The 15049-nt window shown below is 53.2% G+C and overlaps 1 protein-coding gene across 3 annotated transcripts in view; it reads right to left on the reverse strand.

The window, feature by feature from the left end:
- Positions 1 to 14901, reverse strand: part of TMCO3 (transmembrane and coiled-coil domains 3) — a 51641-nt gene extending 36740 nt beyond the window's left edge. For 2 of the 3 annotated variants that reach the window (XM_080798243.1, XM_080798241.1), the window contains exons 1-7: positions 14648 to 14901; positions 13156 to 13265; positions 8349 to 8871; positions 6444 to 6623; positions 4835 to 5026; positions 3794 to 3922; positions 734 to 826 (exon numbers count right to left, since the gene is read on the reverse strand). In XM_080798243.1, the coding sequence (XP_080654369.1) occupies positions 734 to 826; positions 3794 to 3922; positions 4835 to 5026; positions 6444 to 6623; positions 8349 to 8792 (1038 nt within the window). In that variant the 5' untranslated portion in view covers positions 8793 to 8871; positions 13156 to 13265; positions 14648 to 14901. The remainder of the gene's footprint in view (positions 1 to 733; positions 827 to 3793; positions 3923 to 4834; positions 5027 to 6443; positions 6624 to 8348; positions 8872 to 13155; positions 13266 to 14647) is intronic. The other variant, XM_080798242.1, reaches the window with a different exon arrangement.
- Positions 14902 to 15049: the final 148 nt, after the last annotated feature.

Genomic DNA, 15049 nt, shown 5'->3' on the forward strand with positions numbered 1-15049 from the left:
GACCTTTTTCTAGGGTAACACACTGAACATCTGATGCTTGTGGCAGTTCAGCCTCGAGCAGTGTCTGACCTTTTTGGAGGGACCCCATTATGCAATCTCAAACATGTCACTTCTCAGACTGTTTTTGAAATCAGCCACATGGAAGCTAATTTTTTAAAGATTTTATTTCTTTATCTGACAGACAGAGATCACAATTAGGCAGAGAGAGAGGAGGAAGCAGGCTCCCTGCTGAGCAGAGAGCCCGATGTGGGACTCGATCCCAGGACCCCGAGATCATGACCTGAGCTGAAGGCAGAGGCTTAACCCACTGAGCCACCCAGGCGCCCCATGGAAGCTAATCTTATTTATGCATTTAATTTTCACCTCTTCTAGCATTTTTAATCTTTCTGAATAGTACCAAACTAAAACCTACTTTAAAATGTTTAATTTCAGGGGCGCCCAGGTGAATCAGTTGGTCAAGCATCTGCCTTCGGCTCGGGTCAGGATCCCAGAGTCCTGGGATAGAGCCCCGTGTCAGGCTCTCTGCTCAGCAGAGAGCCTGCTTCTCCCTCTCCCATGGCTGCTGCCCCTGCTTGTGCCCTTTCTCTGTGTGTCAAAATAAAATAAATAAAGTCCCTAAAAAAAAAAAAGTTTAATTCGATAACCCAATCATGAACCCACACCTAAAGGAAACAATCTGAAACCATACGATGATTAAATTGGGGGTAACATCACAGCTCGGTGAAGCCCTTACCTTTCTCAGCCTTTCTGGGGAGAACTCCAGGCCAACGAGGAACAGAGTAAAGAACACGCCGACCTCTCCCAAGGTCTCCACCTGCACAACAGACTGCAAACACAATTGTAAAACCACACAGTCTGATGGATTTCACATCAGAAGTATGCGTCACAGAATACTCTGATGCTAACATACCCAGCGGGACCACCCCTACAAAGCACAATGTGCTTTTTATTTTTATTTATTTTTTAAGATTTTATTTATTTATTTGACAGAGATCACAAGCAGGCAGACAGAGAGAGGGGGAAGCAGGCTTCCTGCTGAGCAGAGAACCCGATGCGGGGCTCGATCCCAGGACCCTGAGATCATGACCCGAGCCAAAGGCAGAGGCTTTAACCCACAGAGCTACCCAGGCGCCTCACACAGCATGTTTTTTAAACTGACTTTGAGTGTGCTCCGCGCCTGAGATGACTTGAACTTCCTGATTGCACTGTTCTTTCCCGTTTCCTCGACTAGGGGAAGGACTCTGTATCTTTTTTCCTAAGAACTAGCTCATGAATCACCTGTTTCCAGGTTCAGAAGCCACTGCTGCTCTCTTCGTTTCTGCCTGCCTTCGCTTTCCCTGGAGGGTGGTGCGGCACCAAGCCCCGAGGGCCCGCTCTCACGCGCCTCTGCACACAACTACGTGTACCTACGTTCCCCTGGGCGCCACAGCTGGCCACATCCCACAGGTTTCGAGATACCGTGTTCCTGTGTTCCGTGTTTGTTCTGGTTTTCCATTTGCGATTTACTTTCTATGCCATCCCGTGGTAGTAGAGAATGCTTTCCTCACCGCTCTACTTGACACCACCTACATCATTTACACCGATGGTTTCCGGTGGAGCCATGAACTGGACGTCTGAAAGCCAAGCACAGGCCTCCCCGCGTCTACGCTCACCCTGGGCCACTGCGCAAGGGCGCGCACACAGCCCGCCAGCCACGGACAGGACGGGCCCCACCCTCTCTTTCACTGTCGTCTCCCTCCTTTCACTTCCACCTTTCTTACTCATTTTTGCTGAATCCTGCTTATTGTGCATTTTTCCTGACACCACCACAAACTCCTATCTTCCAGTAGGGAAGTTTATTTCACTTCTACTCATTGTGATAACAGATTTCTGCCTCCACTCCTTCGTCTTCTGGCTTTTCCTTACTGCTTTTACTTTTCCTCCCTTTTTAAAACATAGCTGTAACCTATGGCTTTAAACTAACACACCTAAACCTGTTCTTCTCCCCATAATGAGCGCAAGCTTATCAACTTCCTACTAGGAAAAGGTAAGTATCGGGCACCACCGCACTTCTTCCACGAACCGCCTCCCACTTCTGGCTGGTACGGCCTGGGTTTTCACCTTGGTCTACGGTAATGACATTGTTATCCAAAGTACAGCACGTTTGTTAGGAATTGTAATATTTGTAGCTTCCAATTATACTTTTCACCCTACTCACCCTTTACTTATCATTTAGCCTTAATTCTTATAAGGAATCATTGCTATGAAGAAAAAATAAAAAAGAAAAAGACATTTGTATTTGCTATCATTTGTAAATGCTCTGGAAAGGGAGGGATGGGACAAGGGCAGGAAGAGATTTTTCATCTACAAATAAAAATTTTTTGTTTTTACCCACACCATTTTGTTCTCAAACACATGAAGATTACCTCTTCAGAAAACTGAATTAAAACCATTCTTCCCAGGGGCGCCCGGCTGGCTCAGTCGGTTGAGTGTCCAACTCTTGGCTTTGGCTCAAGTCACCATCTCAGGCTTAGTCACGATCTCACAGATCGGGCTCTGCACTCAGTGGGGAGTCAGCTTTTCTCCTTCTGCCCCTGCCCCCACTCCATGGTGCCCTCTCTAATATATAAATCTTGTATTTTTAAATTTTTTTTAAAGATTTTATTTATTTATTTCACACAGAGAGAGACATCACAAGTAGGCAGAGAGGCAGGCGGGGGTGGGGGGAAGCAGACTCCGCACTGAGCAGGGAGTCTGATGTGGGACCCGATCCCAGGACCCTGAGATCATGACCTGAGCCGAAGGCAGAGGCTTAACCCAGTGAGCCCCCCAGGTGCCCCTCTAATATGTAAATCTTAAAAAAAACAACAAACAAATGCAAAACAATCCTTCCCACAGGCCACCCTGCCACCCTGAGCCCAGGCCACAGGAGCACCTGCCACGAAGGTCCTGGGCTTTGAGCCCGAGCACAGCCCCCATCCCCCTGCCAACCAGACCCACTGTTAAGATTACTTGGGGATGAGGACTTTTTTCACATCTTCTTCTGTTGTCCGGTCTAGAGAAGCTGCAGCATGCCTGTCCGGTGAGGTGCGTCCATTAGCCGTAGGGGTGAGGCCACTAGTGGAGCGCCCACACCTCTCCCTGCCTGCCTGCCTGCCCCCGTCCTCCTTCTGAGGACTCTGCTGCATAACTCACCACCCCGAACGTTCCTTCTGTGTGGGACTCATGACACTCCTTCTGGGCATTCTCTGTTCCTTCTGTCTGAACTGTGTGTATCTAGACGGCACATCCGGGAGTCCACAGAGTGCCGGCGACACAGGCTGAAGCTCACAGCCCCTGCAACAGCCTCTACTGCAACAGCCTCTACAACAGCCTCCTCTACCCCAGCACTCACGGTCTCCCGGGGCTCTCACAACACCCCACATTAAGGCTTGTTAATTCGTCACTACTTTACTAGCTTCACCATATGGTACAGATATTTGAATTACATATTAAATCCAGCGTTTTGAGTTGCTTTCCGTGTCTGAATACTATAATTCATACTATTACTGGAAACAGAATTTCTGAAACTAATAAAATTTAAAGACACGTAACACAATTTTTTCTCTAGTCAAGTCATCCGTTCACTAATGACCAAAATTACTTCCTTACGGTTTAGAAATTTCTTATGAAACTTCATAGAGCATCTTCTTCAACATGATTTATAAGAAACTACTGTCTTTACTAACTCAAGTTCAAAACGTCAAAACCCTTTAGTCCCTGCCTCTTCGCTGTTCTGTTAAAGGATACTGCAACAGTTAGATCCTGCTCTTACCTTAATACTGTTCAGCCCCGAAGGCCCCAGAAGTACACCACTAATAATATAACCGAACATCGTAGGCAGCCCTATTGTCGTGCACAGCCAGCCACAAGGTAAAGACAGCATTCCTATGGTAACGATGTCCTGGAGGGAAATAAACAAAAAACAGACACAGACACTTGAGATAATCGTGGGCAGGACAAGAAGGGGCTGGCCGCAGAGAAAGCGGGCGTCCTGCGGGGCGGGCCCCTCCAGTCTCCGTCTGGCTGCATCGAGGGCAACAGCTGGGCTGACGTTCCAGGTCTGAGTCCCCCCCCACCCCAGGAGTCAGCCACTCCCAGCACTCCTTGGGGGTCACGGACCTTCCTCTCGGCGGGTGCTGCCATCCTCCTGCAGAGCAGCACAAATTCCGGCGCCTGGGAGGACGCTGGAGACCCAGCAGGGTGTCCGGAGCCCAACAGCCTTCCCTGAGCAGGCTGCCCCAGTCACGCCTACACCTGTTACCCTCTCTGGTCCAACCCCAAGCAGTGATCTCCACCCACAGCACTGTCAACTGCAAACCTTTCCATAATCCCGTATCTTCTTTACCCGACTGGCTTCCCCAGAGGGCATAGACGTGAATCCAGCTCAGTCTAGAGCGCCTGGCACCTCTGGGGGAGCCGGACCTCATCCCGCACCCACGTCTACACGAAGCCACCCACGACGCCGGAGCCGAAGCCTCTTGGCCTCATCCCATGCTCCCTCTGAGGGCCGAGCTGGAGCCCATCAGAGTAGCTCCTGACTTCACAGACTCTCAAATTCCCAAAAGAAAAATTCATTTTCATTTTAAATATGAAAATGCCTTATTCTCCTCTTCTTTTGGGAAAAAAAGAAACACGAAGAGAAACTGTTTCAAGTCACAGAAAACACGGAATGCTAGTAAAATCTCTGTCGGGAGAAGGTCGTGCACCCTATCATGACGCTCGGGAAATAAAGCGCCGTCTTACTTCACGCGAACACCAGGAAACGGGAAAGGAGGAGTGGGGGTTCTGAGAGGGGAGCAGACAGACAGACGACCTTTAGAAAGTGGTGATCTGCGCGTGGAATGGTGGCGTCTCTGGGTTTGGTCAAGATGTACCGGTTGTTCTGGGAGTCGATCAGCATGCTAAGACCCAAATCGTCCTCCACTTCCGGCTTTGTGAGGTTCCGCCTGGAATTAGCCTCTTCTTCCTCCACTCTGAGGACGGCCTCAAAATTGACCCCTTTCACCTGTGAGAATGACCAACACTGTGTCACCGGAAACAAGGAAATGTTCTCTATTTTTAGAGCAAAAAGTCTACAGAGAAGAGACAGGAAGTGTCTCCAGTTGTCTGTCGTGCGACGAAACACGGACGCACGCTCATGAACATATGTGAGGAACGTTATTCCAAGTACAGAAGTGACTGAAGGCTGGAAGTGCTTCGGGTTTCCACGACCTCCAGACACCTGCTCTGCCTGACTCAGGGCACACCCTGCAGCGAGGAACGCGCCCCGGGTGCTCACCCCCCTGCCCGGCCGACAGCGCCCACACCCCGCGCGATTTCCTACGTGTGAGGAGGAACAGGAGCACCTCCCGGGCGCTCCGCAGCCTCACCTGAGCTCACGGCAGTGAGGGCATTTTTAGGAAGCCACCAGATCCCCGCAGGACGGGGCTGCGGGAGGGAAGGGCGCTAGAGGCTGAGTTCATCACAGGCCCACCTGAGGCCGCGGGGGCTCGGAGCGCGTCCGGCCGGGAGGAGGGAGCCGCCCCGGCGAGCGGGCGAGCGGCAGCCACTCTTCACCCTTAACACCTGGCTGTTCCTCAGCCGCGTCCTTCACAATGTCACCGTCACCCGGCAAAGAAACCGCCTTCCTGTGCTCTGGGAGCCCGAGGAGACGGCTGTGGGGCCCTCCAAGGCGAAAATCTGGAACCCGTGGCGGACCTCTGAAATGGGGGAAGTGCTGGGCTGAGCCCTTGTCTGCAGGGTCCACACAGACCCAGGTGCCGGGGGCAGAAGTGAACTGGAGGGGCGCGGCAGGGACAGCCCGACCGGCGGACACGGAAGAGCTCGGCGAGCACTGCGTAAAGGGCAGGCAGGCTCCTTCGAGAAGACACTCGCGCGCCTCCCTGCCAGGGCCGGCGATGTCCAGGAGCAGCCCGCGCGGTGCTCACGCCCTGAGCGGGGCTCCCACCTGCTTTACCACCGCGCACTTTTCGACGTCCTTCTCAGGACTCACGATCAATTTTTGGCATTAACGTCATTTCCCCCAGAGAATCCTCAACCTGTCCCAGCAAGCGAGATGTCTGAAAGCCCGCGTCGGGTACGCTTCCTAGAAGGACTTTACGGCTCCCCCGGGCAGATCGGCACTGCAACCTGACTGTCCCGGGGCAAGCTTTCTTGAGACCAGAGTCCCAGTCCCCCGAAGGCAAAAGTGGGACAGAGACGAGCCACTGGTGGGGCACTGACAGAAACGCAAGGCCAAGTCAAGGCTCATCTAGCGGACTCCCCTGTGACCAAGCCGATCTCTCTCGGTCACACCCCACAGGTGTTCCGGTCCGTCTTCACGTCCCGCCCACACCGCGGCAGACGCGCCGGCGAACTCAGCCGCACACCCTCCCCTCTCTGCACGCAGCCCGGGCGGAGAGGCGTCCTGGACTGCTACTCACTGATTTGTTGTCATCGAAAGCGTGTTCCTCTATTTCCTCCTCGAGGCGATCGGCTGCCTTTCTCACATCCTCAAGGATCTCGTCGAGCATGGATAAGCTTCTGTTCTGGTGCTGCATGTTTTTGAGAGCTTCGACCTGATGTTTTTCCGCTGCCAGAAGTTCCACATACTCTGTCTCCTCCTGTCCGTTGGTGGGAAACGAAATCTGGGTTTATTAGGAAAGAGGCCAGGCCGGGACTTCCACGCGGGTGCCCGGCCCGGCCACGCCAACCAACGTGCTCTCGCTGCCAGATCCGCTCTCCGGCCAGTGAGAGAAGGTCGAGCGGCCGACGTCACACATACATCACGAGCTCAGCAAGATGTCAGGGAAAGCCACGTGATGGACACACCAACGAACGTGCCACAGCCCGGAAGTAAATTCTGAAGGTCATCTACTCACACAAAGCCCCTCACTGGACAGACTCCGTCCCAGCCGCCACGCCGACCACGTACGGACGGCCGCACTCCAAAAACACCTGTGGTCCTGGACCACTGGTAAGGCAGTAACATCTGCTCAGATGAGAGCGGCAAGGTCTGTTGCCAACAGTCACACACGCTAAAGACACATTCTCCTGAATCAAGGAGGCCGAAAACCCTGACTCAGCCGTCTACCCCATTACCGTGTTTCTACCAAATATACTGTACTTCGGTAAAGAAAGTTTAAGTCTGTACCCTGTCTACTGTTTGAACTGCGTGTTAATACCATACGCTTTCTATGAAAATGAAGTATTTCATATACCAATGGTCTCTGACTTAGGATGGCTGGACTTAAACTTCCTGACCTCTCGATGGTGTGAGAGTGACTCACACTCAGCAGAAACCACACTTGGCATTCTGATGTGGTCTTTCCCGCGCTAGCCGTAGGCAGCGGGATCCTCTCTCATGATGCTGGGCCGTGGCATGGGGCCACAGCTGCCCATCGGCCAGCCACCATGTGATGCACAACGGACGCAACGACAAGCACTCTGTATTCGCGTTCAGTACAGAATTCAACACAGCACGGGAGGTGTTCAGTGCATCACTACAGAGCGGGCTTCACGTCAGGTAACACTGCTACAGCTCTGGGCAGCTCGGGTGACTTAAATGCATTTCTGACTTGCTGTATTTTCAACTTGCGATGTGGCTTACTGGGACAAAACCCCATCATAAGTCAAGGAAGATCAGTATTTAAAGTGTCTGACATAACAAACAGCGTAAATGACGGCTAAAAAAATCATACATAAGTACCACATCCAATACAGCAACAGTTTCGTCTCTCCGTTTTAAAAATACACTTCGTCAAAATGCTGATTTCAAATGCACATATTGTTGAAAACGAACTTTAGTACTTGAATCTTCAGCAGATGGACACTAAAGACAGCCAACCTTCACACTAAAAAGAACTGTTGTTAGAAACTCAAAATGTTGATTGTGGTTACAAAGATATTTATTTCCACGTCGGTTTATAGTCACTTTTTTTTTTTAAGATTTTATTTATTTATTTTGTAGACAGAGATCGCAAGTAGACAGAGAGGCAGAGAAAGAGACAGAGAGGAGGAAGCAGGCTCCCCACTGAGCAGAGAACCTGATGCGGGGCTCGATCCCAGGACCCTGGGATCATGACCTGAGCCGAAGGCAAAGGCTTAACCCACTGAGCCACCCAGGCGCCCCTATAGTCACTGTTTTAATCACCTGGGAATTTCCACAACAGAGAAAAGCACCAGAACAACTCCTACAAGTCCTGAAAGGGAGCTGTGCTAAGATGTCCTGCACAAGGAAGGGACATTTCCCGCACACGCTCTGCTGCAAACAGGGGCCCGAGCGCCCGCCGCCCTCTCCCCGGACCCCCACTGGCCCTGCTCTCTGGCTCAGAGCGGGCCACACTGACCTTGATCGCAGCCTCTCTCAGGGCCTCCAGGCGCTGCCTGCTGCTCTCCTTCATGTTCACAACGTCCCTGTAGTCTCCCTGCAGGGCTCTCTGGAGGCCATGGATCGCCTGGAACACTGAGTTTTCGCTTTCGTTCAGCTCTTTTTGGAAAATTTCAAACGTGTGCACCTGAAACAGCTTCTCTTCATCTGAGAGGCCGCCGTCTTTCTCCACTGCTCTGACTGCACTTTTCAGTTTGTTGAGAACCACAGCCTTTTGGCGAAGGAGCCCAGAGAGCTTCCTGCACCCGTCGAGGACCCACTGCTTCCTCTGCGCGCCGGCTGCTCCCCGGCCTCGGTGTAACTTGATGGCGTGCTTCGCTACCTCCTCATGTTCCGCAGCACTGGCCACCAAACGAAGCAGTGCAAGCAGCATCCACAAGTGATTTTCTTCCAGCACCTTCATGATCCAGTGTTAGAGGACAGGGCAACACTGTCCGAAGGCCTCCGCCAACGTAAGCTTGCATTTACACACACATTTTCAGCTGAAGAAGAGATTTACTGTCACATATAGTTGAACAACGACTCATTCCCACTGAGATCAGAGTGAAAAGTGTTAAATAATTACGTCCAGAAAACTACCACTTTTTTGAAGAGGTTACTTTGCCTAGATAAACAATAATATCTGAACTACTATACCTGGACTTAGATCAAACGCTGAATATTAAAGTACGGCGCCTGGTAAAGAATTGGGACTCAAGGTTATGCCAAATTTAACGGCAATTTTTCTTTTTAAAGAAAACTTAGCTTCATATACCTACTAAATCTACTGTGTGCAAAACACAAAACCCAACTCGACTTAAGAGGGTCCACATATTAAAGGCCAGAAAATACCATTGACTTCCACTACCTCAGATCCGTGAATCACCTGGAGGAAACACGCTCCACATTTCTGAATGAAACCCTCTGAGCTACTATTAGCTTACTCTACCGTACTGTTTTCTTACCAAAATCATTAGGTATTTTGCTGAATTTCCAAAGTCAGAGATGTCAAACACAGAAAAAGAAAATCACAAAACACCATCACACCTGGATCGACAGGTCTTTTCTAAATGTTCAAACATTTTCTATGATCCAAATGTAGGCTCCTTCTCCCCCTCTCTTGAGGAAGTGCCCAGGCACCGCGAGGGCACTGGTCCCGGCAACGGAAGCACAGACAGGACCGACCGTGACAGGCACAAGTTTCACCGCAGGCTGTGCCGTGGGCAGCGGTGGGTGCCGCCGCTGTGGTTCCCGGTTACACCAGGAGGGCAAGGCTGTGTCCTCCAGGGGAGCGAGTGATCAAGAAGCAGTGTCAGCAAGGCCACCAAGAAGAAATCACCTCGGAGGTAGGAAAACGGAGAACAAAGCAGGAAAAAGTAACAAACACAAGACAGGCCAAGCAAGCTACGCCCTAAAAAGCAACCACTGAAACGTGGTGACTAGATCACCAGGCACAAGTACTCGTGTCAGAAAAGAAAACAAACCAAACCTACCATCTACACAAGCCTTGCAGTTTAAACAAAACAAAACATTAATATGAATGAATCATTCATAGCAGCATCCCATGGGCCATCACGTCCAGTGTGCCAGTCAGCTCCCTCCCTGGGGATCTGCCGACTCAAACACGCCGCTGTACCTCAGCCTCACCGGGAACCCTAACGCTCACACGCGTAATCTGGTTTCCCGGGCAAAACAGATCAGAGGCAGCAAAAACGAGACTGTGACATTTCTGGAGGTAAAATTCTGACCACACCAAGAAAGGACAGCCAAGACAAGGTGGAGACCAAACAGAGCTTCTGAAAAACCAGCACAAGAACTCTGCAAAGACCGGCCCCCGGGGGTTTGGTGAGGGCTGAACTGAAAATACCACTACTGGAGGACGGGAGGGACACCTGCCCATCAAAAGTCACCAAAAAAAATTATATTCTGGCTCAGGACTCTGGTTAGAAAGTCAGGAAACTTCTCAGTTTCAATACATTTTTTAATCCCTCAGCTCCTGAGGTCACATAAAGAATCACGTACCTACAACAGTTCACTTTCTTCCAACGAGGCAGGATACATGAGAACATGCCACCTAAGTCCCCCAACTTTATGTTACGGTTTTAATATAACTTTAAGTAAATGTTACCACCTTAAAAGTAAATAAATGACTAATCATAGTAATGCCTAGCAACATAGTTAATCTGTCATTTTAATGACTCATTTTATGGCTAAGCTTCTATTGTCCCAGGGGACAGAAAGAATTCAGTCACTACTTCAGAAGCGCATGCTTTTTTAGTATTTTTCAGAACCAAGAAAGAGATTTCCGAAGCTTGTCAATGTTTCCCATTTTCCCTAAGAGATCTAAGAAAGCGATTCTTGTATGGATTTCAAACTGCAGACAAATAACCGGCCACACAGTTTGTGAACGACACGCTTCCCCTCATCTCTGCTTCCTTCCCCAGACCAGCTCCTGAAATTAAATAGTGTAACTCTACCCCACGACACACGACGGGCTATTAATTTTTATGAGAAATCATGGAGAATTTTACTTATGGTCATACATACGGTATTTCCACCAAAACAAACTTGTATCATGAACATGAAACTGAAATTATTTACAGACTCCGAAAATATAAATCACTCCTTCTTCATAAATTCAATTTCATCTCACCTTCAAACTCGGCTACCAAATCCTATGCGCTACTAAACTGTTGCATGCTTTTTCTTGAGTAAATAATAAACATTTTTAGCTCCAGTGTTTTATTATTACCTTCAATTATAAAAAAAGACACTTTGGATTTATTGTGTTTTTATAATGAATTCCTGGAATTTCTATACTTTTTTTTTTAAGATTGTATTTATTTATCTGAGAGAGAGAGAAAGGGACAGAGCACATGCATGCACACGAGCAGGGGGGAAGAAGCAGAGGGAGAAGCAGACCCCTCACTGAGCATGGAGTCTGAAGCGGGGCTCGATCCCACGACCCCGAGATCATGACGTGAGCCGAAGGCAGGCACTTCCCCGACTGAACCACCCAGGCGTCCTAGAATTTCTGTATCTTGATTCACTGATCCAAACTCAGTGGATCTCAAGAGTGCGTGCGGACAGCCTGTCACACGGGCCCCACGACTCCTTTTATACAGCATTGTGGAATGACACTCTGTGGAGGGGGAGAGCGGACAGGGGCTGCCAGGGGCCAGGGAAGGGGGCTGAGGGACCCTGTGGATGGAAACGGTCTGTGTCTTGGCAGCGCTGGTGGCCCCGGGAATCCATGCGTGACAGACTCTCACAGATCTGAGCACACACACGAGTGCACGCAGAACACGCCGTCTGCGTCCGTGCGAGGACTGGGTCAAAGCCGTCTTCTACTTACACCATACGTTTTGTCAGGAGCTATCGCTGGGGATATCTGGGTGAAAGACCTATGCGATTTCTTTGTAATAGTTCTTCTAACTGTATATATTATCTCAAAGTAAAACTCTGAAATTTGAATAGAAAGGCTCACCATTTCCCACTAAACCCTTATCGTGTTTAACGATCACCATTCACGCTGCAGAACAAGGATAACGTATCCCTGATTAGGAAACACCCTGAACCAGAGCCAAAGGTTTCCAAGATGTCTCTGCTGCAGTAAAACACAAGGTCACTTGTCGTTCAGAGCAACACCAGAATCAGTGCTTTGAACACGACCCACCCCCAAAGGTTTCATTTACACATATTTCAACGTTAATGAAAATACACCTCCACAGCCTAGCCAAATTTCTAGTGGTTTTTGCTTGCTTGATAAATGCAGAACACGATTCCCTAAACTTATCTTAAAATTGATGAGATTACTTGATCAAGAACACAAATATTGCATAAGAAGTTATTTATTTAGGATAAAAAGGCAAATGGATTCACCATTAAGCCCACTCAAAAAAATCAAAAGCAAAAAAAACTTCCAATATCTTTAGGGGTGCCTGGGTGGTTCAGCATCCAACTCTTGGTTCCGGCTTAGGTCACGATCTCACGGATGGTGGGGCTGAGCCTGGTGTCAGGCTCCATGCTAAGCGGGGGGGGGGGGGGGGGGGGGGGGGGGGGGTCTGCTTCAGATTCTCTCTCTCCCTGCCCCCCTTGTCCCCCCCAAGCATGCACCGCTCTCTCTCAAATAAACCTTCTTAGAAGGATTTCCGCTCCCTTTAATTCACTGTCGTGTGAAAGTCACATTACCCTTATCCACTTGAAAATCTTCAGTAATTCGTAAATGTTACATCATTTATTGGATAAAGAGCTCAAAAGCAAAGCACAATAATGTAGTCTGAAACCAGCTTTTTTCAGAGCAAAGTCACCCAAGTTCAAGATTTCTCCCACATGCCCCTAACTCTGGGCTCTATGGGACTGCAGCTATGTAAAGGGACCATTTCCTCAAACATCGGATGTGAGACAGAGCCCTAGAGGCCAGGCGGTGCTGAAGTCCCTTCTGGGAATGGGGCTGGGGAGGCAGATGGGGAGGGGAGCTCCTCTATTTTCTTCAACTTTCTACAACGGTCTGAAATGTGAAAACCTCAGGGCTCTGCCTCCCAGCCTTCTGCTCACATGGACCACAGGATCCTGCATCGTCTCCCTTCCTCCGGACCTTCCAGACCCACCTCCTCCAATTTTCCTGATCAAACTGCTGGAAAGAATCTAGTTCATTCACCGCACCCGGACAGCGGGCCGCTGTCTGTCAGGCCGAGGTCACCCCAGCCGGGCTCCAACACAGCCCTGCGGAGGAACCAGCCGCAGCCGCTCTGGCGAACCAAGACCCGAGTGCGGGGCGTACTGACCTGGTCGGGCCGGCAGCGCCCGGAGCCACAGGCAGGAGATCCCAGAGCACACCGTGCAGTGCGGGCGCGGCGGGACTACGGTCAACCAGTCCGGTGCGGTCATTCAGCTTCTTCCGAAAGAGGAAACGTAAAGATCATTCGTAGGGAAGGCTTTGACATTAGAATTTCTTTCCTTTTTCCCGAGAGATTATTTATTTATTTGTTTCGCACACACAGAGATCCCAAGTAGGCGGAGAGGCAGGCGGAGGGAGAGGGCGAAGCCGGCTCCCCGCTGAGCAGAGAGCCCGAGGCGGGGCTCGCTCCCAGGACCCCGAGGCCGTGGCCCGAGCCACCGTGGCCCGAGCCACCACGGCCCGAGCCACCCGGGCGCCCCGCCGGCAGCACCTCTGCGGTACCGGCGGCACTTCCCGATTCAGCACTACACAGGCCGCGCTCCTGGACAGTCCCGGGGACCAAACCCCCGAGGGCAGCCGCCGCGGCGTAGCGGGCGGCGAGCGCTGAGCCCCCGCGGACCGCGCGGCAGAGGCCGGCTGCTTGCCCGACGGAGCACGGACGGGCTCGCGGACGCGACTGCAGGCTCGCGCCCGGCGGCGGACGAGGCCGAGTTGAGAGGGGAGCGGGGGCGCGGAGGGACACCCGCCGACACGCACGCGTCCCCCACCCGGCCGCGGACGCGCCACCTTCTAAAACGCGGACAGACACGGGGGCGCCTGGGGCTCGCGTCACGGTCGCAGGGTCCCGGATCGCGCCCGCGTCGGGCTCTCGCTCAGCGGGGAGCCGGCTTCCCCCGACCTCCGCCCGCCCTCTGCCCGCCCGTGAGCGGTCGGTAAATAGCATCGTTTAAGAAACAATAAAAGTAAAAAAACAAAAGCCAAGTCGGTCGCGCAGAACGGCCCGCAGAACCGGGAAGACGCTCGGACCCCGAGGGCGACCCCACCAACGCTCGACGACGGGGAGGCCGAGCCGGCGCGCGCCCGGGCGAGGAAAGCGAGCGTCGGAGCCAGTCGCGCTCCTCTGGGCTCGGGGTTACCCCGGGGGCAGAGCCTCAGGATCAGGAAGGCACGCGCTCCCTGGAGCCCCACGGCCGCGCCGGGCCGGGCCGGGGGACGGGCCGCGCCGGCTCCCGCGGTGACAGCCGGCCGGCGGGGGTCGCCGCCCTCCCCGCGATCGGGGGACGCGGGGACGCACGAGCGGCTCCGGCTTCCGCGCGGCTGCCCCGCGGGGCCTGAGGCGGGACCCTGGGAGCCGAGCGGCGGCCGCGGCGGCCGGCCCAGCTCCGCCCGGGACGCGAAGTGGCCGCGCACCAGCAGGCCGCCCGGCGTGCGCGCGGCCCGGGGGCGGGAGAGCGCGGGGCACCCGCGGAGGGCGCGACCCGGGGGCAGGGAACGGGCACGCCGCCCGCGAGAGGAGCAGCGGCCGAGGGGCCGGGGAAGCGGAGACCCCCGCGGACCGAGCCTCGAGGCCCCGCGCCCCGGCGGCGAGCGGGGCTCACCCGGACGCGGCCCGGCAGACGTGCGTCCTGGGCCCCGCTCTCCGGCGCCCGCAGCGGAGGAGCCGACAGGGGCGCGCCTCAACCGCATCCCTTTCCAGGCGGCGGGTCCGCCCCCGGGGCGGGGACCCGGACGCGGTCCGGCGCGGGGAGGGGCCTGACGGCCTGACGGCCTGACGGCCCGCCGACCGCCCCGGAGCGCCGCCGCGGAGGACGCGGCCCAGAGGGAGCTGCGCCCGCTTAGGAGGGCGGAGCCTGAGTCCCGTCGGCCCCCGGGCGGCGCAGTGCACGTCGGGATTCGTGGGAGAGGGCGCGCCTGGGTCCCGTCGGCCCCCGGGCGGCGCAGTGCACGTCGGGATTCGTAGGAGAGGGCGCGCTTGGGTCCCGTCGGCCCCCGGGCGGCGC

Source organism: Martes martes (genome assembly GCF_963455335.1).
Source record: "Martes martes genome assembly, chromosome: 3".
NCBI classification, from domain to species: Eukaryota; Metazoa; Chordata; class Mammalia; order Carnivora; family Mustelidae; genus Martes; species Martes martes.